Raw genomic sequence first — 24,597 nt, 5'->3', positions numbered from 1 at the left:
ATTTAGGAATTAAAGTGAAATAATGATTGTTTTTCCCTGATGAGCAGCCTGGGGTGACTGTAGCAAGGAAAAACTCCCTTAAATGTTATGAGGAAGAAACCTAGAGAGGAACCTGACTCAAAAGTGGAGCCCATTATCATTTGGGTGATAGTGTGATTATAAATCTTATTAAAAAAAAAAAAAAAAAAACTATACCGTAATGTGAGAACTATTGTGAGCACTGGAGTGTGAGATTATGAGTAATGTCCTTTTTACAGTCTTATGCAGTCCATTTAACCGGGAGCTACTGAGAAACTCATTGAATAGCTCAACATTTGAGATCATCATAGAGCCAACTCCTTAATGCCAGAGATTTTAAACATTCAAAGAGGTCCAATATCCAAACTATACATGAAATGGGATCCAAATAGTGCTGGTAAGCCTCTAGATGTTGGCGATGTTTGCGAGCTCAGCATCTACTTCTTTAAAGGTCCATAATCTTCATGAGGTGGGACGTGACTGGAGCTGGCGCAAACTCAGGATGCCTCGGGATGGGTAGAGAAAGAGAAGAAGTGGAGAGGAATTAGCGTAGCTGCTGTTCACAATGTTAACAAGCACAAGTTGATAATGTGCATTTGATTGGCTGTACTGGAGCACAAGGTTATGTGAAGGCCTTGTTAAAAAGTGTGAAAATACTCTTTGGTGGACTTTGCTATTCTAGGAACTACTAGAAGTCCAGAGTTTTCCAGATCTCAGAGAGCGTAGTGGCTTGTAGAGTGTTAGGAGACTTGATAGATACAGTAAATGGGAGCCAAACCATTTAGGGCCTTGTAAGTAAGTAGCAATAGTTTGTAGTCAATTCGAAACTTAACAGGTAGCCAGTGTAGGGATGATAAGATTGGGGTTATATGGTCATATTTTCTCGACCTTGTGAGAACTCTGTCTGCTGCATACTGGACTAACTGTAGCTTGTTTATTAAGGATGCAGAACAACCACCAATTAATTAATTACAATAGTCCAGTCTGGAGGTCATGAATGCATGGACGAGCTTCTTTGCATCAGATATAGACATGCTTCTTAGCTTAGCAATATTTCTATGGTGAAAGAAGGCTGTTTTAATAATATGGGTGATGCTATTTTCAAATGACACGTTGCTGTTTAAAATAACTCCCAGGTCTTTTACTGTTGAACTAGTTGTTACAGTACATCCTTTTAAATGCAAGTTGAAGAGCTGGAGCTTCTGTGTTTTAATTTTTTTTAGCAACTGTTTGCTAAAATATGATAGCTGTGATGCGATGAGAGAGAAAAAGACAGTATGATTGAGTGTGTGAGCCACATGCTTCGCTCTTTGCTTGAGAGTGTGGGAGTGAGCTGGGATTAGTGAGGTGAGAAAGCTCAGTCTGGGCTAGGACACAGTGCCCGCTCTCGGCTTGAAGGGATATAAACGCAGCATGTCTGTGTGTGTAATTATAGGCCTGGCTCTGAGCACTGTAGTGCTGTGCAGCACAGCCTACAGGCATCACTTGACTCTGTGTTCCAGCCAGGTGGCTGCTATAATAATCCCTCATTTTCACCTTGACACTGGTGTAGTTGGCGTGTCTATTCAACAGAGACTGATTTGTGTTGTTTAAGCATGTGTTTGTCTAAATGTTTTCTTGATTGGTAAAGCTATGACTAGCTAGCGGTGTGTGTACAGTTATAATCGGTTCGTACAGGTACTGTTCTGCTGAGGTACACAGTGGAAACGGACGATTTGAAACCTGATGTCAGATAAGAGTTGTGGCTGTGTAATGGACAGGACCAGTATCAGAAATCATGTTTGCACAGACTCCTCTGTTCCTGGCATGTGAGTTTTCTTTATTTTTTTTCTTTGGATAAGTTAAAAGTTTAAGTTGTTTAAAGTGTTTTATTCCCTGGATTTAAGTAAATCTAATAAACAGACTATAATTGTTTGGTATCTTAAGCTTATCAAAGAGTGTATGTTCATGTTAAAACATGATTCTGAATATTTTTAGGTCAGACTATATGACAGGTTTTTATGGACAAAAATAAAATGCAAAAAAAAAAAAACCCTAGTAAATATGCAACAGCACTCTGGTCTAATATATTTAGCTATATACTAGACCTAAAACTAATATTTGCAATGTTTCATGTGTTTAAATATCTTGGTAATGATTACATTTCATTGGAAGTAAATTGTTAAAGTATTTCCAGCTTATTGCCAGTGAGTCAGAATTTCTGCTTAAGCAGTTACTAATCACAGTCAGTAAAGTGCTGTCTGGAGCTACTGATAAATGTGAGGAAACTTCCAGAATGTAAATTTTTGTCGTGTCAGGTTAGCCAAAATTTTGCCATTTTGAATCGTAAGGTAAATTTGGCTTTTTGTAAAATACAGAAAAATGTGTTGGGCTTTTTGTCTAGTTTAAAAGCAGTGTCTCAACAATGAATGGTTTTATTTGTTAATTGGAAGTGAGGCGTTGGACGTGGAGACATTTCTCTCATTATTTTGTCTGTGAAAAAAAAAAAAAAAAAAAAAAAGGTGTGTATTTTGTACAACACCAAAAGCCAATAGCCAGATTATTGTTTCTGTAAGGCAAAGTAAAGGAATTCATTTTTAAATGTTTTAAATGAGGCCTGAAGTTTAACTATAAATTAAGATTTTTTTTTTTTTTTGATTAGTGACTGATGTGTGACACTTAGTTAGTACTTGACACACTGTAACAGATGATCCAGTTAATCTTGGATAAGTTCTGTAATTGACTGTTATAACGTTCTCCCTGTCATTATAAAGATCCTCAAATGACAGATCTGTGGTGTAATCAGTGTGGTCCTATAGATAATGGAGCCACATTTTGCAAAAAGAAACATTTCTCAATTGCAGCTTGAGGCAATCAGTATATATTTTTCATTCCTTTAGTATGTCTGGGAAACATTGCTGCCATTACTTCCTTTGTATTTTGTGAGCTTAGTGTAAGCATGTGTCCTCCTCCTTTGAGTTAACTATAAACAAGTTGGAAATAGGGTTAATCACAAGTAATGAAATCTGCTCAAAAGATTACAGTACAATCGTTCTCATTGTACATGCAGACCCCATTAATACAACTGAGCAGTTGAGGGTTAAGGGCCTAGCTCAAGGGCCTAGCGGTTGGAGGGAATTGCTGTGATTTTGAGGTTATGGTTTTCAATCTGAAGTCCACCAATTTAACCACTGAGATGACACTTTCCCCCATAAAGAATATACTGATAAGCCATAATATTAAATCCATTGACCAGTGCAGTGTTAAAGGCATGAAAAAAATAGGCAAGCAACTTACCCTTTGCTGAACCAGAAACAGGGTCTTGAGTACCAAAGACCCATTGATGCATGCAGGGAGAGAAGGCTAATCTCGCAGATCTCACAGATCCCACAGCTTAAATTGTGAGAGGGGGAAAAGTAAATGATTGAAAGGTATCAGAACACAGTGAATCGCAGCACACAATCTGAGGTCTTGTGGATTCTGTGGCTAGAACAGGGAAGTGGTAGCTCGGTAGTTTAGATGATTGAATTTGACTTTTGGGTCAGAAGGTCATAAATTCTAGCATCATGCTGGGTTCTTGGGAAAGGCCCCTAGAATTCAGCTGCTTACTTGTTTAAATTATATAATTGTAAGTTGCTTTTGATAATTGCATCTGCCAAATGCAATACATTTAAATGGGTTAACGCTGTTTTTGTGGCATTAAAGGGGACCTTTACAATTAAAGAGGTAGGTTTAATGTTCTCAGTGATTGGTGTATATTGCAGCTGGATATATGCAAAATTGAGAAACTACTGTTTTTGATCCTACAAGTCATTTGAATCTGTAGGTGGAAAGCACGCTGTTCTAAAGCAAAGCTGTTTCAAAACCACACACCTTCACAGATTCTAATTGATTCCTGAACATGATTCAGTTACTAAATTCATTTATGTAATTGAGTGGGCTTTCATACTCTTCTGTTTTCAGAGATGAAAATATGGCAAGAATTTAAATGCAAATGCTATTTTATTCAAATATCCCTGTTCTGCAAGATCTTGTACTGCAGTATCACATACTTGAATAAGCACTCAAATAGACAATATTTACTTTGAACTTTTTTTTTACCCTTTCTCTGCCCTTTTTTTTTGCTTTTCAGCTTTGAGAAATTGTCTCATTCATCTTTATTCTCTTCCATAAGCTTGATGAATTGCCACATGCTGATCACAGTCATGTGTGTTAAAGCTTACACAAGCATTCTGTGGTTATTCATTAAACAATGGTCAGCTCAAATCTTATCCAAAAAGCTCTTAGTGCCTCTCATTAAGCATTTGAACACTGCATGGCCATGCTTTGTGAAACATTCCTTAGTGTAAGGTTATGTTGCACTAGTGTTTTTATATATATATATATATATATATATATATATATATATATATATATATATATATATATATATATATATATATATATATATATATATATATATATATATACACACACACACATATTTATATATATATATATATATATATATTTGCGATTTTTGAACAGAACAGGGCAAACGTTGCCAATTGCAAACAGCATCAGCATGTTACATGTGCATGTTTCAGTTTTTCACAATCACAACTTTTAATGGTTGGCATAAAAAAAAAAAAAAAGATTTATGGGATGTTATTGTGGGTTTTTTTTTTTTTTTTTTTCCCAAAAAAAAATTTTCCCAGTTTCTTTTTAATTATCCCTGTGGTAAATTCACCAGAATGGTGCCTTTTTGTTTTATTTTATTGTAGTTCAGTGCAGCCTTCTGGTTTGTGTTTTTATGCTTATTGCTGTGCCTTCCACATAAAGCACTAACTGACAAACATTTTGCTGCATTGACATTAATATTTAGTGTGGCATTAAACCTCACTTATAAGGGGTTACTGCAGAGTTTCATGCATATTTCATACAGAAGATGCAAGATAACATAAATTTAACTGCCATGCCTTTGTTGTCAGGCCGCATCTCCCTCAGGTGGGAGAAGTAGTCTGATGAATGCATGCAGACTCGGGGTGTCTGCACTAATTTCACTGTTTAACTACATTTATATTATTATACCACAGTGCTGTTCAAAACTTGATTCTAATTGGTTCACATGTTTATAGTATGTAGTTATTTTTTCAGACAGGTTTCGACTGCAGTACAGTATCACTTTTTCAAGTTGGTTACAATAATAGGAGCATTTATATTACTGCCCAAGACAGCACAAGTGTAATGAAAAAATTACATTGATTAATTATTTATTACTATAGAAAATACAGCAAAAAAATTATATACTTAATATGTTCTTTGGATCTGTCTTTTTTTTTTGCAGATAATAAAATAAAAAGAATAAATACTGGTACATGTTCCTAATTTTTTCGTCTTATTAGTGCATAATTGCTCTACATTGCTGTCTATATATCCCTTCAATAACTGCTTATCAATGAGATATATATATATATATATATAAGGGATGCACCGAAATGAAAATTCTTGGCCGAAACCGAAAAAGGAGAAAAGCAAAGCCGAAACACCGAAAGAAATTATGGCAATTATTATTAGCATTGTATTAATGGCTATGACTGTGTACTAAACTTACTAAAATCAAGGCATTTCAATTGCATAAATTAATATTAAAGTCTCAAAGAATTAATCAATTACAAATTATGAAAATATTTATTTATAGCACATTGCAACAATGCACAGGATAAAATAAATTAAAATTTAGTCTTAAATGTTGAACTTAAATGCACTCATGTGTACATTAAATAATAATGCACAGGCCCTCTGGCCTGCTGAAATGTTGTAAAATTAAATATGTTGTTTCATAAAAACAAAGTGCATTCAGAACAAGTGCAACTGCTTAAAGATACAATACAACACAATCACTGTAAAACTTCCTGACTTTTCAAAAACGTCCACCACAGACGGAGTGCGCGTGCTCGGAGGGGTTTTGCTTTTCTGTGCATTTGCGTTCCTCTCATATTCAGCATAGCGATCGGATGTTTGGATTTCAGGTGATAAAGAAAAAAGTCTTTGCAGCCGAAATTTCGGCATTACATGTTTTGTAAATCGCTGTCCGTGGGTCTTTCTCAGATATACTGAAATACGTCCACACCGCAGACATGTTGTTTTAGACATGCACGTGCAGGCCGCGGTTTCTGTTTGCGTCATCACAACAAACTGTTTCGGCCGTGTTTTTTCGGTGATCAAAAACACACATTTAACAATTTTTTTTTTTTTTTTTTTTTGTGAATTGACCTTACCATTGCCTGGTAAGAAAAGAACTTGCTATACTCTGCTACTCTGATTTTGAATCAGAACTTGCTATTCTGATTCTTAATTCTCTGTCTCTGTACTCCTACTCTGTGTATTAAATGATTTATACTCTCACTATCCAGTGTTGCTCAGAAGAGGATGGGTACCTTTTAATCCTGATTCTGCTTAAGGTTCCTTCCTCATGCTCAGGAATAGTTTTGCTACAGCGTTTAAATTTCAAATCCAGATTTAAGACTAATTGTTGTAAGCATTACACGTGTTTACTTCAATGTGTGCCATCTTATGGCACATTTTTTCATGCATATGAACTTGAAACGGCAAGTTGCTTTACTTTAAACAGCGTTAAAGCAAAGCTTTTTTGTGAAACCACAAGAAATTATATCAAGTCTTTTTTGTTTTGTTTCGTATTCAGTGTTTTGTTTAAAGGTCTATCTGGGATCTATGTCATTTTATTTTGCCTTAAGGCTGTATTTCAGGGTTGCTTTCATTTTAAGAGGCAGACTTCGGTTTAATATTGTCTAATTATCTTTCCCATCTTATGCTACCTTCAGAGAGATTACCTTCTGCCTAATTACCTTATAAAAGTTTACAAGATGATTATGCCCATGTTTTTAGTCCTTCTCTCAACAGCTTGGTAAGTTGCACACAGGTTAGCTATGTGAATATGAGCCAGATCACTACCTTGTCGGGATGAAATTATTCATCCTTTTCAAAATTTGTTGTTGCTTAAATCCAGGACAAATAGTTTGTGCCTAAGAATGAGGTTTTGATCTGTTCCGCTGTGCTTTTTAGCTTCAGCCAGTGTTTACCCCCATATAATATTCCATTTACTGTTTGGAGGGAAGTCAGCCCAAAGGGGATGAATAATGGATGTGGTGAAATGGGCATGTTGCTAATGGAGGTGTGAATTCAGCCTTGGAGCTGATAACTTTCACAAGCTGCTGCTCTCCCACCCTCCAAACAGTCACAGCAACTTCATCCCACTTGTTTTATTTTCACTTGCTCCCTCCATCCACCCCCCCCTTCATTTCTCCAGTTCCTCTGAGACACCTTTTTCACTGGGCTGCTTGAACGGCTCTTCTGCAGTCTTGCATTCCTTATGGCCTATCTTTCTCTTCTCTCTCCTTGCGCCCTCTGACTCTGGGATACGGATTTCGTAGTGGTTTGTTAAATTTAACATTGTTTTTTTTTTTTGTGGAATAAGAGGCCGAGCTCTGCATTGTGTCTATTTAATAGGTGTTAAATGGGTTTGTTGCTTGTTGATGTGTTTGGGGAGTCCCGCTCTGCCCCAAAAGGACTCATGGCCTTGTTAATTACAAAAGGGTGACTCACTGTTAGAATTAACAGGGACTAGAAGAAAACGAAATGACTTTGGTTTTCGGTTTTGTGACTTTCTACAGTCTCTATTAGTATACCATTTGCAAGAATATGCCCATATTACCTGTCTGGTTATAAGATAGAGGGGTACCTCCTGTGATTTATCAAGATTGTCCAACAAGGAAGCCTTTAATCTATGCAGGTTTCCTTTCTGTATTGGCTGCTAGGCAAAGAATAGCTTTAAAGACGACAAGAGCACTGGGTCCTTTTTTCCAACAAACTTTTAGTGCAGTGAATAAAAAGAAAAATGTCTGAACCAGGTACACGATATACAAGAGGCAAGAGTATTGTACAGCTCTTCTGTTCACATAGCAGTCCCCATAATGCACACTGTTCTTATTCCCACAGCTGTTTTAACAATTGTAATATAGCTGTACATCTGTGTGAATAAAGAGTAATGTATGCATGTGATTTGGGTTTGGGCGAGTGTGAGGGTTGTGTGCCTGTGTGAACGACTTGCATAATGATCAGGAACAGCCTCACGGAACGCTCCCCATGCAGCGTGAAGCCGCCTTCTAGCTACATAAATAATGGAGTGCTAGCCTCACACATTCACTTTTTCTCTTCTTTTCTTGCAGCACTCCTGCAGCTCGTCTCATCTTTTTCACACTTTGTGTGTGATTGTTTGTGTCTGTAGTTATGGCTACCTCACACCTGTGATGGAAGATGATTTACATAACAATGTGTAAAGTCCAGAAATCCACATCATCTGACTAGAGATTACCGTTTTTAAGCCCTTCCATTAATGCAGTCTGGATTCTGTGCTAAGGATATCTCTCTCTCTCTTTTTCTCTCTCTCGCTCTTTTTTTTTTTTTTTGCCCACCTTGCCATCTGTGGCTTTCATTTTAACTAGTCACTGAAATGGAAAATCCCTCACCACCTGTGCATAGCCACTAACTCCCACCAGCCACACACATGTATGGCAAGAATAGCACTTTATTCTCTAATAAGAGTTTCTTTAAACCTAAACAAATATAATTATATGAAAGAAAGGCAGAATGTAGGATTTCTGAGCTTTGTGTCTAAAAGACATTACTTCAGGCCATGCCTAAAGTACTTACAGTTACAATTTATTTCAATGTGTATTATTGTTACCTCGACAATATTAAATAATTAATCACATATGCAGTTTTGTTTATTTATTATACACCTCAGAACTGTCACTTTCATCTATGTTTTGACTGGCTCATCAATCATTTTATATTGATTAGGCCTGACATAAAGTGCTACGAGTAAAAATTAACACTATTTACAAGATTAACTTGAACAGACAGCATATTAAAGACAAGTTTTCACACCCTGATCAGCCATAACGTTAAAGCTGCCTGCCTAATATTGTGTAGGTACCCTTTGCTTCACCAAAACAGCTCAGACCTGTCCAGGCATGACGCCACAATACCTCTGACGTTTTGCTGATTTATCTGGTACTAAGACATCAGCAGCAGATCCTCTAAATCCTGAAAGTTGTAAGGTGAGACCTGAATTGATCAGACGTGTTTGTCTAGCATTTCCCGGAGATTCTTAATTGGATTGAGATTTTGGGAATTTGGAGGCCATATCAACACATTGAACACCTTGATCTCCTCTAACCATTCCAAATAAATATTTACAGTGTGATGGAGCATTATACTGTTGCAATGAAGAGGTGTAATTTGTCAAAATGAAATACAAAGCATATTTACCATACTCTAATGAGCATGTGACAATTAATTCTAATCTATACATACTTTTATTATGTATATCCTTTTGCAACAGTGATGGAAGAATAGAATAAATGGTAAATTTTTAAAAAATAAAGAAAATTTTACTTATTTCCAATATAATTACATGGGGTAGTTGGTGTAAATTGCTCTGGTACTTATTTGTTAGAAATAAGGGAGACTTCAGGGGAATACAGTTGATCAGTCACACCATGAAGTTATGGGAAAGAGAAGTGGAAGCCAGGCTGAGAAAAGAGGTGACCATCTGTGAGCAACAGTATAGTTTCATGCCGAGGAAGAGCACGATTTGCTTTGAGAACGTTGATTGAGAAGTATAGAGAAGGTCATAAGGAGTTGCATTGTGTGTTGCAACATTTAATTTAGAAGGGCTCAGTCACCAGTGAGAATAAAGTAAAAACAACAAGGATTTCTTGGTATGTTTCTACAGTATCACCTTACTTTCTATCATTAAATAATGGAATAGAATTTGACCGGAATCATTTCAAGACAGTTGGTTAAAAAGAATTGGTAAAAATCACAAGGTCAGTTTGATGTCAGACGTTCCTAACTGAACAAAATTTGTTTTTCAGAGCCTGGCTGTTTTACAAAGGAATGGAATCAAGCCAGTAGGAAATCCGCTGAGGTGGTAATTGTGCTCTTTATTTGTTCCTCTTCTTGTTATCTCTGTTTCCCTGATCTACTTTAATATTTGTGCATGTGTCGCATACACAGAAAAGCTCAAAGAGAGCTTTTAAGGGCGGTGGTAGAATCCACTGTACAACAAAAACAGTAAACAAGACTAACCATTAATTTCTAAAAATATTTTTTTTTGCATGAAGGGAAACTCTAGTGCATAACAGACATTGACCGCTCTATTAAGGCCTTTCAGTTCTTATTTGTTTACAAAAGGTGTATGTATTAATGTATGTGTGATGACAATCAAACAAATTTAAATCAATTTCAGCTTTAATTTTCTGAGATTTCCCCATCCAGATCAATTAAATAAATTACAACACAACAGCTTTAATTAAACTCATTTTTTTAAGTAATTAAAAGTGCTTGACCACATTAGTGAAAGGAGTAACTTGTTGTCCCAGTTAGGTTCTGGAGCAGGCTCACTAATCTCATGATGGTTGCGACTAAATTAATTCAAAAGTCTACAGAAACATTGTCTGCCAAATTACAGAGAAATGCATCCAATCGTATTGGCTGGAAATTCATGCACAATGAGTCAAATCACCCTGGCAACACAGTATGGAACATTTGGAGGGAGAAAAAGTGAAACGTTTTCGACCGATAAAGTCCATCACCAGACTTTAGACCAATTAAGCAGCATTTCACCTCCTGAAGAGGTGCCCTAAAACAAACAACTGAAAGAAGGGGATGTACAAGCCTAGAAAAGCATAGCATATGATGAATTTGGAAATATGGTGATGCCAGTGGGTCTTTGGCATGATGCAGTTGTTGCAAGCAAGTCATATGCAACCAAATAGATATTTCTGTTTTCGCTTACCGAAATATTGAGTGGTCCAACACCGAAAGCTTCATGTTCTAATTTGTTTAACACATCTACATATAAAACCAGAAAATTGTCTTTAGTCATATATTCGTCTTTTGATAATTAAAATGAAAATGTCTCCAGTTTTGTAGACTAAATTATTTGAATACGCTGTCCCAATACTCTAGGTGAGTGTTTGATCATATCTCTAAAATCAATGTGTTCTTGTACATTTTAATGTACAATTTAATGGGGGGGGGGGTATTATTGAATAAGATATTATTGAATAAGTTGGGAAAACAAAGCCTTATAAAAGCCGCACCCAGTGGTGTTTTCAGTGGTATTAACAGAACAGTTGATGTGAGACACAGACTCATTTAAAAGTGGAATTACATTTCGTCCCTGCAGCTTTTAAAGCCTACCATTTTATAAAAAAAATCTATTTTACGATTACTGTTAAAGCCAGTATTAGATTATGAAAGTTTTCATTGTCAACGATAACATAAAATCATGTCTAAACTACTTGTGTTGTTACAATTCTCTGTCCCTTATCTTTCATCTCTCCATTTATTCCTCATGCACTGATATTCTCTTTTGTTTGATTGTTACAATTGGTGCACATAAGACATTCGTGCAGTTGTAATGTGATTAACTTATGGCAAATGTGATACTATACAATCTTATAAAATGTGGTTAATCCCTTGAACTAAAAACCTATTTTTTTATTTATTTTATTTATATATTAGGCCTCCTCCTGACCTCTCTTTTTGAGAACAGAGGGCTCCTGGGAAATGAAGGCCAGCATGAAGCAGTGGCGTCTGGCGCTGGGGCTCATGCTCACCTGGGCACTGCTCTTCCTTGCCCTCTTCTCCTACTTTATGGAGTCACGTGTCGATGAGGCCATGGCTCTCTCACATGCTGACGCGCGCCGCCTCACCTCTGTGCAGGGCAACACTCGCAGTGCTATGATAATCTCTCGCCAGCTGTTACCTGCCACATCAGCATCCACAACCTCCAGAGCTCAAAAGGAGCAGATACCCAACAGCGAGCAGGAAACTTACATTTACCCAGATTCCCACAGCCTATCAACATGGTCTTTGAGTTCACGCTTAGGCACTGCAACCCACATGCAGGAAAGACAGGATAGCAACCAAACCTTCCCTCAATTGGTGGAAGACGAAGATGTTGAAGAGGTGGTGGGAATGGACGATGAAGAGAACAGAAGCAGAATGAGTCCAAGAGAAACCAACAGTTGGTTTGACTCAAATGCAGAGGAATTTTACTCTTCTAAGTCAAAGTCAGTGGTGCATCGTTTGTGGAAGGGCAGCGCCTCGGTGGACATGCTTAGTCCACGCTTGCAGAAGGCTGTAAAAGACTACATGAGCACTAATAAACATGGAGTGTCCTACAGGGGACGGCGACATGCACAGAGAAATAAGAAACGCCTTCTGTGTGAGATGAAGAGGAAGGCCAAAGTGAAGACCCTGGATGGAGAAGAGTTACCCTTCTCTTCACTGGGCTGGCAGAAGATCGTACCTGCATTGCCCCTAGAGCGCCTCCATGGAACAGGGTTCAGCTCCTGTGCTGTAGTCACTTCAGCTGGTGCCATCCTCCACTCTGGCCTGGGAAAGGAGATTGGTGAGTAGATGAAGGTCTAACAACATTTTTAACAATACTACAAACCTAAATTATACTGTTTCAAAGTTTCATTTTAGTAGTGTTATAGTGTATTATTAAAACAAAATTATAAAAAAACTAACACATTATTTAAAAATCTACTACATCCCTCAGAGTAATATCCTTATCATACCTGATAAAGCATTATCAATGCTTATGTACTGGCTCGCTGTCTTACTTGTGTACAGATATGCTTACTCATTTACTTTACATTTCTATTTATTGAATTTGGTAGATGCTCTTATCCAAAACAACACTACAATAATCAAATGTAATCAACTGTGCAGTTAAAAGTTAAGGGTCTTGCTCAAGGGCCCAGGAGTGGAAGCTTAGTGCTACTAGGATTTGCACGCTCAATCTTCTGATGAGAAGCCAACCATCTTAACCACTGAGCTTTCACTTTCAGTCAGTCAATAATCATGGACTAGCTGAATTGTTGGCTTACTGACTTGTGTACTTGTAAGTTACTAATTTACAGTTCAATTTACCTAAATACTTATTTACATAGTGATCTAAGGACTTGTATGTTTACTTTCTGACCGACTACCCTAATACTTTGCTTAAAACTCCTGGTAGAAAGTCAAACGTCTGAGGTTATGTCTGCTACTGAGAAGCAGAGGAAATTATGCACTTCCTTGTTTTTGATCTGCTGCTTTTTCATAAACACTGGTGTCTGTTCATTAAAAAGTCTTGTAAAGTGTTTGAGACCTTTGGAAAGACTTTTTTTTTCCATGTGAAGTAGCAGACCAGTGTTGATAAATATAAATGGTGCTGACAAACATACAGGAGGATTCTATATAAAGTTTTAAGCATTTGAGGAAACGATTTTGGGTGTGTAGACATTTGTTTGTATGTATACAGTGATTGCTCAACGGTGATTAGTACTCCAAGGAATTTGTATCCTGCACTCAGGGTTCAGGGATCAGGGTTGTTGTCATGTAGGAAGGTGAATATTCAGCCCAGACTGAGGTCCTGAGTTCTATGAAACATGTTTTTATTGAACTTTATTCCGCTCTCCTCCAACGCTGCACTGAGGAGAGGCTTCTGGTGGAGGGCTGCAGTGATGGTTGTTCTTATGGAAATTTGTCCCGTTTCCACACACGATCAGAGTGACCAGAGTGCCATTTTCTCCTGATTACTCAGTTTGGCTGGATGACCACTTTTTTATATATATATATATATATATATATATTAGTACAGACCAAAAGTTTGGACACACCTGCTCATTCAAAGAGTTTTCTTTATTTTCATGACTATGAAAATTGTAGATTCACACTGAAGGCATCAAAACTATGAATTAACACGTGTGGAATTATATACATAACAAAAAAGTGAACTGAAAATATGTCATATTGTAGGTTCTTCAAAGTAGGCATCAAGAGAATGCCAAGAGTGTGCAAAGCAGTAATCTAAGCAAAAGGTGGCTACTTTGAAGAACCTACAATATAACATTTTCAGTTGTTTCACACTTTATGTATATAATTCCACATGTGTTAATTCAGTTTTGATGCCTTCAGTGTGACTCTACAATTTTCATAGTCATGAAAATAAAGAAAACTCTTTGAATGAGCAGGTGTGTCCAAACTTTTGGTCTGTACTATGTATGTATGTATGTATGGTATGTATGTATATCTATATATATATATATATATATATATATATATATATATATATATATATATATATATATATATATATATGGCAGATATTGACAGGGTCAATAGCACTTTTTAGCAATTGTTAAATATTCTAAAGCAGTTTTACAGAAATATGTTATACATTTTGAATTTATATGCTTTACATAGAAGGGGATTATTTATTTTTATTTATATGTTCGTTGCTGTAAGTGTATCCCTAACAAGCAAGCCATTGTCCACAGTGGCAAGTAAAAACTCCCTCAGGTGGTATGAGGAAGAAACCTTTTAAAGGAACTACACTAAAAAAAGGAACCAATCCTAATGTGCAGTAACTAATGTCCATTCATTATAGTTTCATCCTATCATGTGATCATAGAGGGTCAAACTGCTGTCCTAAGCCAGGGTAACAGGCTGGTATTAATTACAGTCCAAATTCATCATTTTTTGGTTGCTTGGTTACTTCATGCATATTTAGGCTATTCGTGTGGAACATCCTCAGCTGCACAGAGTGGTCTCTAATTGTTGAGAACTCGAACCAGAGGTAGAGTGTCGTGATGAGGCGTATGTGAAAAGAAGAAACTGACAGGAACACTGGTCACTGGTACCTCAGGAGCATGTTTAACTTGACAGGGAGGGAGGGGGTGGGAGGGGAGGAAGAGAAGGAAATAATGGAGGGGTGTGTTGGAAAGAAACATTATTATTGTTACATAAAACTTAGACACTGTACAGTGTGATCAGAGTGCAAGTAGGGACTAACTGCAAGATTCATGAGGGTTCTCTGGGATAAGAGACGCACCACCATCAGAATTCTGTACTAACTGGAGCTTATTCATGCAGTCGTGAGAACATCCAGACAGTAAGGCATTAAACAAGTCAAACCTTTTTATGCATTAATTAACATCATACTTATTTTAGCCATATTTTTTTAGATGAAAGAAGGCTATTCTGGCAATTGTATCCATATAAGCCTCAAAGAAAAGACTAGTCAATAATCACAGGTCTTTTAATGCTGCTTATGAAAAGGAAATCACAGAAAATCTATCCAAAGATACTATGTAATCAGAGAGCTTACTTCTAGCTGCATGCGTTTCCAGTAACATGGATGAATACAGAAGTAGAAATCTGAGGCCACTTCTCATTGCACAAGATCTCCAGATCCTCCAGGATCCTCTCTTGTAGACACGTCTGGGATTTGGATGGGCATTACAAAACCTTGAAACGTAGTCATCCACTGTTTTTGAGGATGTTTGGCTCATTGTCTAGCTGGAAGGTCCTATGACACATGCCTTCCTGTGAAATGCTAAATCAGCCTAATTCCCGGAACAGTGGGGATTAGTGTTATATAATCTTTTGACCACTCCAGTATGAGACTGGAGTAACAAACAGGATATTTTTCATAGGTATTTATTTTATTTTATGTAAACCCATCTGCCAATGTGGCAGTGATTCTGGCAATGACTAAAATGAAACGTCAATTTTAGATTAACAAAAATAATTGTATTATATATTAAATGTAATTAATCATTAATAAACGTAATTTGAGGCAAGCATGTAATGACCATGAGCTTTTATGTTCTTTGCTACATTTGCTTCATATAACTGAAAACGCCATTTTCAAGATCTTTCTGTTTAAGCAGCGAGGTAGAGAAACTGTAGAGTTGTTTTACTGACCCCTTTTCTGGTCTGAATTTGGCTTTGCTCTTGTTCACCCCCTTTGGTTAGCATTTCAGATTGTGGGATCTTCTTGCCCTTTGCTATTATCCCGGGGCCTTTGGGTGCGTGGTGCCAGCATTGGCACCCACAGTAGCAGAGTGGCATTTCAATGGGCAGTGAAAGTGAAATTGTTTCCATGGCGACAGCCCAACTCTCTTTGTTCTTCTCTTAAACGTGCGGTGTGCTGTTTCAGGAGTCGTTTCATATTAATATTACAACCTCATTTGGACCGTTTACATAAAGAGATGAACGAGCCCGCCTGTCTGTCAGTCACGCCTTGTACCCTTTTAAACAGTAATTTAATTTTGACCATGCCACATATATTTGTGTGCTAACACTCCAAGATTTCTGTTTACAGTAAATATTCTACTGATTTTTAAGGATGTCCTGAACATTGACAAGCTGTATTTTCATGAGGAGACAATGGTTCTTTTAAGACCATTAGACCTGCTCACATCTCAAAATAATTCCCAATGCCAGGCTTAGTGTACCCCCCTTCTCAGTGGCTTAAAGCGCTTAGGAACAATTAGAAAAGCCAGTAAAAGCAGAGCTAACTGTGCAGCCAAGAGTAGACATGAGAGGTTTTCCAATGAGGATACAAACACATGCAGAGAGAAACCATGAATCTAAAAGCTTTTTGTGCAGACTGATCAAGTCTATTTCAGGGGCAGTAGTTGTAATCAATACGAGCCCTGGTCGCTTTAAACATGAGCTCGAAGCATCATTTGTGTATTGTCAAGTTTTTCAATCTTTAATGTTATTCTGCCACCTAGTGGTCTCATAAATGACTGCTAGGACCCATTTTACTGCATTGCTCCATCTCCTATCTTGAGAGATACATTACTGGAAAAACAAATACTGGTATTTGAATCTGTCAGTATACGCATTACCCACTGTTAATTCAATTTCTGTGTTTGATCACTAGAGGGATGCAACGTAGTGAATGATTTGTTTAAAATTGTTAGTGGCTAGTGACTATGTTGTAGAAATGATCATTTGAAAATGTAAATACTTGCAGAGATTTATAATGAATAGCAATATGCAAAACTTTATCGGTTTCCTACCTTGTAAAAATATTGTTGATAATTATTGTGAGAAATCATTAACATGATCAGTGTCTTCACATAGATGAATATCATTAATTATTAATAATAACATATAATAAAAGGTAAATTGAGCAAATTTATTTTATTAGTGTGCATCAAACTGGTAGCCCTTCACATTAATCGGTACCCAAGGAGTAGCTCTCAGTTTCAAAAAGGTTGGTGACCCCTGTCATAGAGGAACAATGTCCAACTTAAAAGTCTTTACTGTGTGTAACAGATTTGTTTTTAATAATTTGAAATTATTAAACAAGTATTCATCTGAAAGTATTTGTGTAGAGTGCTAACTTTTTCACTCACACTTAGGGAGAGGAAGTGCCTCTTTTATTTTCCTTTTTTTTTCTTTTCTTTTATCTCACGACATGATTAACGACACCTTGAGAGCTACAGGTCACTCTAAACATGATTACTGTAACACGTGTACCAATGAACAATAATTCATTGCTCCACTTGCTCCAGTCGCCATCCTTACTTTGCTTTTTTTTTCTGCTTCTGTCGTCTTTTCATTTTGGTTCTAATGTAAACAACAGTAAAAGTGTGCCTCAATTTGTGGCTGGAAATTGAATGAGAAATCTGATGCTTTAGACCAAGACAGGAATTAAATTAGTCGGAATGTCAGTGAGGCTGTGTGGTTATGCACATCTCTTGATCAAGGTTGAATAGGACTTTGAAATGGAAAAAACTGCTTTATTATTAGCCTCCCTGCAGGTTATGGTGGCGCTACATGAGTCTCTGACTCGCTTATTTCCCAGTTGTACATTTTGCATATAATTATATTATACGTATATGTTCCCATTTAAATATACAGTGTAATTACACAAAGGCAGGAAATGACAGAGAAGCAAAACCAGCTCCTTGTCTATGTTTCAGTTAATATCGTAGTAGACTTATGGTGCTCGTGTTACATTTTGTTTTTATATAAAAAGTAGGGTTCATTCAGTCCTGTCTACAACACTGTGGTTTCAAAATGATTTTTAAATCATCTCTCCTGACAGAACTTAGTTTCTGCATCTTATGTCTACTGATTTTGGTTCACTTCTCTATTAATGACAATAAATGAACTTTTTTTTTTTCTTCAGTAGGGTTTAAGCCAGGAGACTGAGAAAGTTCTTAAAATATTTTGTATTTATCATTTTTGTGTCAATGTGAAGTTTGGCTTCTCTTTAAAACAAAAAAAAAAAAAAAAAAAGCTTGAATTATTGCCAGGTCCGAGATGACCATGTTTTGCCTGTAATCTTCTGGTAACTAATTGAGTTCATGATTCCACCAGTCCTCACACAAGCACCTGAAACAAATGGCAAGATGTGAGATATTTGCACCTACTTATTTGCATGTGTTCTGAACACTGGTATCTCGTACTGATGACTCAGGGATATTTTCTTAAAACCTATTTGCCCAAACTCTATTGTCACCAGTCATGTTTTGTTGGAGCCCAAGTATTTATAACATAACCTATTAAATTGCTTAAAATGTTTTTTGAATTCGTAACACTTGGTAATTAATTTTTTTGTGCACAGAATAAAATTATTAACCTTTATACCTGTCTAAAGATAAATATTTTGCTAATATTAATGTTTAAAAAAAAAAAAAAAAACTGAACAAAATATAAATGCATATACACAATTGTATAGCACTTTTCAACAGTACATTTTATATATATCTGGAAATTAGTTGTGAATTCTTTAATTTTTTTTTATCATGAATTAAAAAACCTTTTAGCAAGCAAGTAATAGCTGCGTTTAAAGTATGGAGTCAGAATGAGTAGCTGTTAATAATCTAATTTGCCATTTTTAAAGAGATAAAAAAAAAAATGCTATTGACTTTTGTTACCTTTACCAGACTGGTAAATACAGCCCTATCATTTATATTAGAATATTACAATATATCGTGTTTTTAGAAATGTCTTTATGATTTCGCTAACCATAACCCTGTCTAATATCGGATTTAGCAAACCTTATAAAAAGCTATGGAATAGAAGACTTGAACCTCCACCAGAGTTCGGTCATAAGCATTTAATTTCTCTACTGACAAGTATCAAGTAAAAAAAACTTGCCCGTTTTATGGCTTACGTACATCATCTACTGTGAACGAATTGCCATTTAAGTCACATCTTATTGTGGACAGGAACATCTAGATTTAGAAACTGTGAAATAAAACTGAATAAGTACTAACTAAATTTCTCTCTATAAATCTACCACCACGTTTTCTATTAAAACCATGAACTTATGAAAATCACATGCTTACCTGTAGACATCGAAAACGTAGTGAAGTCAAATTTTGCTCTTCTAGATTCCCATGATGCTGTTTTGAGGTTTAATTCAGCCCCTACCAAAGGTTATGAAAGAGACGTTGGGAATAAGACTACCATTCGCATCATCAACTCCCAGGTAAGATCATGTTCACTGTGCTATAAGTTTGACTGTACTTTGTTTTTTTTTGTTGTTTTTCACACTATATAATTATCTTTGTTAGATGCAGCAGAAGCATGGGCATGTAAAGAATAAAGCACAGTGAGATTTTTTTGATGCCCCAAAGTGAATAATTTATCTGAAACTGTTTTTTCTTCACATCTCACAGCAGATTGCCAACAATTACTTTTTTTTTTTTTTTTTTTTATTATTAATCAACATTCAGTGTTATGGAACAGACTTGAGACATAAGACAAGTTCACTTACCGTATAGCAGCTATAAGTTGCTGTTCCCTTGGAGCCTTTTTTTCCTTCTCTTGTGGATAATAAGACAAAATCTGCAGGTTCACAAGAAACTGGAAACATGCAAACTCCCTTGTCTTGAATAAACTACTGTTGCAAAGCATTTGCGCTTGAAACCACTGCCGTAAATGACTAATAAAGACTAAACTCCAAACACCAACATTGCTGCATTTCTCTTAGCAAAGTTACAAATTGTTTGATTACCTATTAAAATGACCACATTGCTACAGGGTTTAAATCACAGCCAGTGCTATTTTAAGTTTAAGTTTCCTGTTATAGAAAAGTAATCAACAACCTCTAACCAATTAGATTACATGATTTAACAGTGCTGTGATTTCAGTGGTTTTGTCCATCATAGAAGATTCAACACTTCACATTCATGGGGTTCTCTATGCCTAATAGGTAGCGTGCACACACACACACACACACACACACACACACACACACACACACACACAAATGATAACACGGAGAAAGGCTGTGCAGTATGTGATGGAATATGTGTACAATATTTAGATAATGAAATTAATGTATATAAAGCACAGTTACTGTATTTAACTTTTAAAATAATTGTCATTATTAGAGTAGTAAATGATAAATAAAATATATATTTTATGCTGTTATGACTAAGCTGTTTATTCTATAAGTAATGGAGAACGTTAAACCCAAGAATGTAGAGGCACAATGTATGTGTATGACGCAAAGTTATTTTGTGTAAATAACTGAGGTGGGCATGGAGCAACAGGCGCTTTATTTTGTTATATTTTTGTCTATATATATATATATATATATATATATATATATATATATATATATATATATATATATATATATATATATATATATATATATATATATATGCGTGTATATATGCATGCTGTGTTTTTTCTCATTGCTGTGTAGATCCTGGCAAATCCCAGCCACCATTTCAACAGTAGCTCGCTGTATAAGAATATGACCCTGGTAGCCTGGGATCCTGCTCCATATGCTGTCAACCTGCGTAAAGTGAGTACTAATGCCTCTTGCTTTTAATAGTCCCGATTCTGTAAATATAAAAAGCTTGGAATAATTGTAGCCGACCTCAAAACTGTGTAACTGAATTTGTTAGATGGAAGAGATTTTTTTTAATTATTATTATTTCTGTTGCCATCATCACTTACATATTCTCTTCACTGCCTTTGCCTCCAGCATAAGTTCACTTAAGACTGCATGTGGTGTCAATCATGTTAACAATTAGTTGAAGCCTGAGATTTTCAGTTTTTTATGCTGCCAAAAATGCAATGTAATGAAGGTGGGTGTGTGTGGGGGTGTAAGCTAAAGGCTACATAATGATAGATTATTGTGTTGTAGACATGATGCAGTTTGTAAATCGATTCTTTTGTGATGAGAATCAAAATTAGTAGTTTTTTCAAGGGTCAATGTTAATGCAAAGTTTATTTCTCTGCTCACTTTATTAGTCTAACTCTACATTTTTCACACATTGCCTTATTTCACTCAACTTTTATTGACTTTTCTAGGCACGATCACAATCCACAATTTTATCCTGCTCTGGTTTTTAAATGGTTGCTTTTTACAGAGCAGCCTTGTTAATTTTCAGTAATTTGGAGCATGTTTTTAACAAAATGTAAACAATTGTTTTTAAAATGATCAATGGATAGTATATATCCATAAATAAAAAGTACATCATCACCTTGACTTGTAGTTCACATTAAAAATAAATAGAAAGATGAGCAACAGAGGATTGATTATTTAAATATGTTTTAAACTTTAATGGATAATGAATGGTTCATCATTTTATGCCATTTAAAAATAAACAGTTCATGTTTGTGTTTTTTCTATTTGCTGGACTTGTGAATAGTGTAAAACTGTTTAATAAAAACATGTCTAAGTGTTAACTTTTCCTTAACAGCATACACACACATACCACCCTCTTACATTTTGCATTGATAATGTACATATTCATACATATATAATGCCTTAAATGTATATTCAGCTACTTTCATCTGATTCAATTGGACTACAAATAACATTGTTTCGGATTAAACATTAAACCTTTTGGCTCTTCTTGAGCAAAGGTTCCTTTCTAGCTATGCTTCCATAAAGTCTACAATTTAAAAAAAAAAGTGTATGTTATTCTGGCAAATCCTGTCAATTTAAGCCACTGTAATTATGATATGATCTGTTTTTCTATTAATTGTTTTCTGCACAATTAAGTCAGTACCCAGATCCATTGCACACAGAAAGCATGACCTGTAGGCCACCTGCTGTATTTTCATGCCACCAGTTTAATTCGCTCCAGCATTATTGTAGCAGATATTGTACATTTCCCTACTAGGGCTGAAATGATACCGCGAATAACTTGAGGAAATTGAATACAAAAAAAAATCATCCAGGCAAATGATTTGCCTTGATGCTTTGTTTAGTTCATTTAACTACACAGGAGCATTGGGAGCACCATTTATTACTGAGGCACCACCCGCTAAACTCTAAAACGCCCAGGACGGGTAGCGCAGAAGACGTTGTAGAATTAGAAAAAAAGGAGGAACAGGGAGAAAAGGCAAGTGCAAGTTGAAGATTCATATGGAAGCTCGTTTCTGCCACATAAAAAAAAGTGTTTGCCCAATTCTTTCTTGCAATTCCAAGTTTTTTTTAGCCAACCGGAAGCGACACCCCTTCTGTAGTGCCCGAAAGCTTTACACATTGAAAATGAAAAAGGCTACAAAATAACCATCCGATCCCTGAGAGTTCCTCCAGTTCCTGGAGAAGACGGAACAAGACAGATGAAGCAGAGGAGCCTCGTTCATACACCAACTGCTTCAAACTTCAGGCCCACAACATGGTTACCAGTGGATGAACCAGAAATGTAGGATGTATACAAGAAACGAGGTCAAAATTGCGAGGGGGGAAAAAAAAGTCGGAATTGCGAGAAATAACTTTGAAGAGAAATCTAAAATAAATTTTTATTTGAGATTTTATATATATATATATATATATATATATGAGAGAGAGAGAGAATTATATGTATTTGCAATTTAATGCTCTTAATTGGTTTAGTTTTCACAGATATGCTTGTGTGAAATTTCAGCAATAAAATGTAAATTCTTCTAAAAAGGAGACCTGTCTTATTTTCTCTTGTATATTTAGAATTGCTCTTTATTAAAAAAAAAAGTACTTCTTAACCGGTTACCTGATTAATCGTTGGCGTAATCAGTAGAATACTCGATTACTAAAATAATAAACAGCTGCTGCCCTAATCCCTACACACTGCTATGCATATTGATCTTTTATGGCCCTGGTAGTTTTTATGTATTGCATATATGTGAAGTAAATACAATAATTACCGTTATTTGTGTGTATATTTGTTTACAGTGGTACAAGAACCCAGACTACAACCTGTTCACGCCATACATGAAGTACAGAAAGAAGTTTCCTGCTCAGCCATTTTACATTCTGCACCCCAGGTTTATTTGGCAACTATGGGACGTGATCCAGGCTAATACACTGGAGGACATTCAACCTAATCCACCTTCATCAGGGTTCATTGGTAAGACATTTACATTTCGATTTATAGCCTTTAGCAAATGACTGTAACCATGGTGACCTACAGAATAGTTCTATAGTCTGTGCACCATATTTACGGAAGAATATTATTAAGATGAAACTCTTAGAGAAAGGTCAGAAAAGCAAAAATTAAACCGATCAAGAGACTTTGGTGCTCAAGTGCTTGGTGAAGAGGTAGCTTTTTATTTTTAATTTGTAGACCACTATGTAATTCAGCTGAGCGTATGCTAAAGCATGGGCTGTTGATCATTCCACAAATGTTCATTTGGCTTCAGGCTTTCATTCAGCCAAAGCAGGAGACACAGCTGTTTTCACTTTAGCTGTTTAGTCAGTTTTTCTGTCTATCGCATTTTGTTTTTGAGTGTTCTCCAGGCCTTAAGGGATTTCTGAGCACAACAGTGTGGTACAATTGGCACTTTATTAGGAACAACTGTACATCCATTTATTTATGCAGCTGTCTAACTAGCCAATCATGTGGCAGCAGTGAGTGAATTAATTCAGGCAGATATGGGCCAACTGCTTCAGGTGATTTCAGATCAACATCTCGGTGATCAGTTCAGGGATGTTTGTGCCAGGTGGACTGGTTTGAGGTTTTCAATAAACACATTGAACATTGAAACAGATGGGATACAACAGCAGAAGACCTCATTGGGTTCCACTTATATCTATAGTAGGCACAGGCTCACCAATATTAGACTTAATGTATCAAAATTTGTATTATAGACAGGGTTTCTGCAGGGAACCTGGAATTTTATGTTTTAAATTCAGTATTCTAGGTGTTAAATAAATTAAACTGATCTTATTATACTGTAACACTACCTCTGTTGTTTAATGAAATGCCCCCTTTTAGTGCTTTAGAATGTTTAAAGGGGTTTTTGTTTGTTTTCATGGTGTTGTAGTTCTTTCCTTTGGTGGTCCAAATACAATTTCCTGTCTTATGACTACAAATTAAAACCATGTGCAACAGCGAATTAGCGCTTAGTTATTGCTGCAATTCCCTCTTGGATTGTACCACAGACGTAAAAAGAGTTTTATTTTTCAGCTATGGCGAAGTGCAAGTTTAGTGATAGTGTGTTTCATTCTTAATAGTATTAAAAAGTTATACATTTGACTTTTTGAAAATCCCTTATATAACTAAACTATAGCATGACAAGAACGTGGTTTAATGCAGATGTAGTTTCTAGACTTGCGCCTGTCAAGAGCCATGAGGTTAATCACCTCCAGGAAATTGGACAATATTTTTTTTTTCATGGTAACATTTAACGGAGGATCCGTCTCACACTCATGCAACCTAAGATGAGCAAGGACAATTATAAGCAGTTTAAAGGCAATTTTATTTACAGACAATA

The 24,597-nt window shown here is 36.1% G+C and overlaps 1 protein-coding gene across 4 annotated transcripts in view; it reads left to right on the top strand.

The window, feature by feature from the left end:
- The window catches only part of st6gal2a (ST6 beta-galactosamide alpha-2,6-sialyltranferase 2a), a 41,110-nt gene that overhangs the window by 9,856 nt on the left and 6,657 nt on the right, over positions 1-24,597 (top strand). For 2 of the 4 annotated variants that reach the window (XR_006924808.1, XM_046842620.1), the window contains exons 2-6: positions 9,939-9,991; positions 11,593-12,484; positions 19,266-19,363; positions 20,591-20,692; positions 23,057-23,231. Coding sequence is in view for 3 of the 4 variants with exons in the window: in XM_046842620.1 (XP_046698576.1) it covers positions 11,638-12,484; positions 19,266-19,363; positions 20,591-20,692; positions 23,057-23,231 (1,222 nt within the window). In the remaining variant the exon portion in view is untranslated. Of the gene's footprint in view, positions 1-8,991; positions 9,120-9,938; positions 9,995-11,592; positions 12,485-19,265; positions 19,364-20,590; positions 20,693-23,056; positions 23,232-24,597 lie in introns of all 4 variants that reach the window. The other 2 variants (XM_046842641.1, XM_046842631.1) reach the window with 2 other exon arrangements.

Source organism: Silurus meridionalis, chromosome 3 (genome assembly GCF_014805685.1).
Source record: "Silurus meridionalis isolate SWU-2019-XX chromosome 3, ASM1480568v1, whole genome shotgun sequence".
NCBI classification, from domain to species: Eukaryota; Metazoa; Chordata; class Actinopteri; order Siluriformes; family Siluridae; genus Silurus; species Silurus meridionalis.
This window is presented reverse-complemented; position numbering and strand designations above follow the sequence as displayed.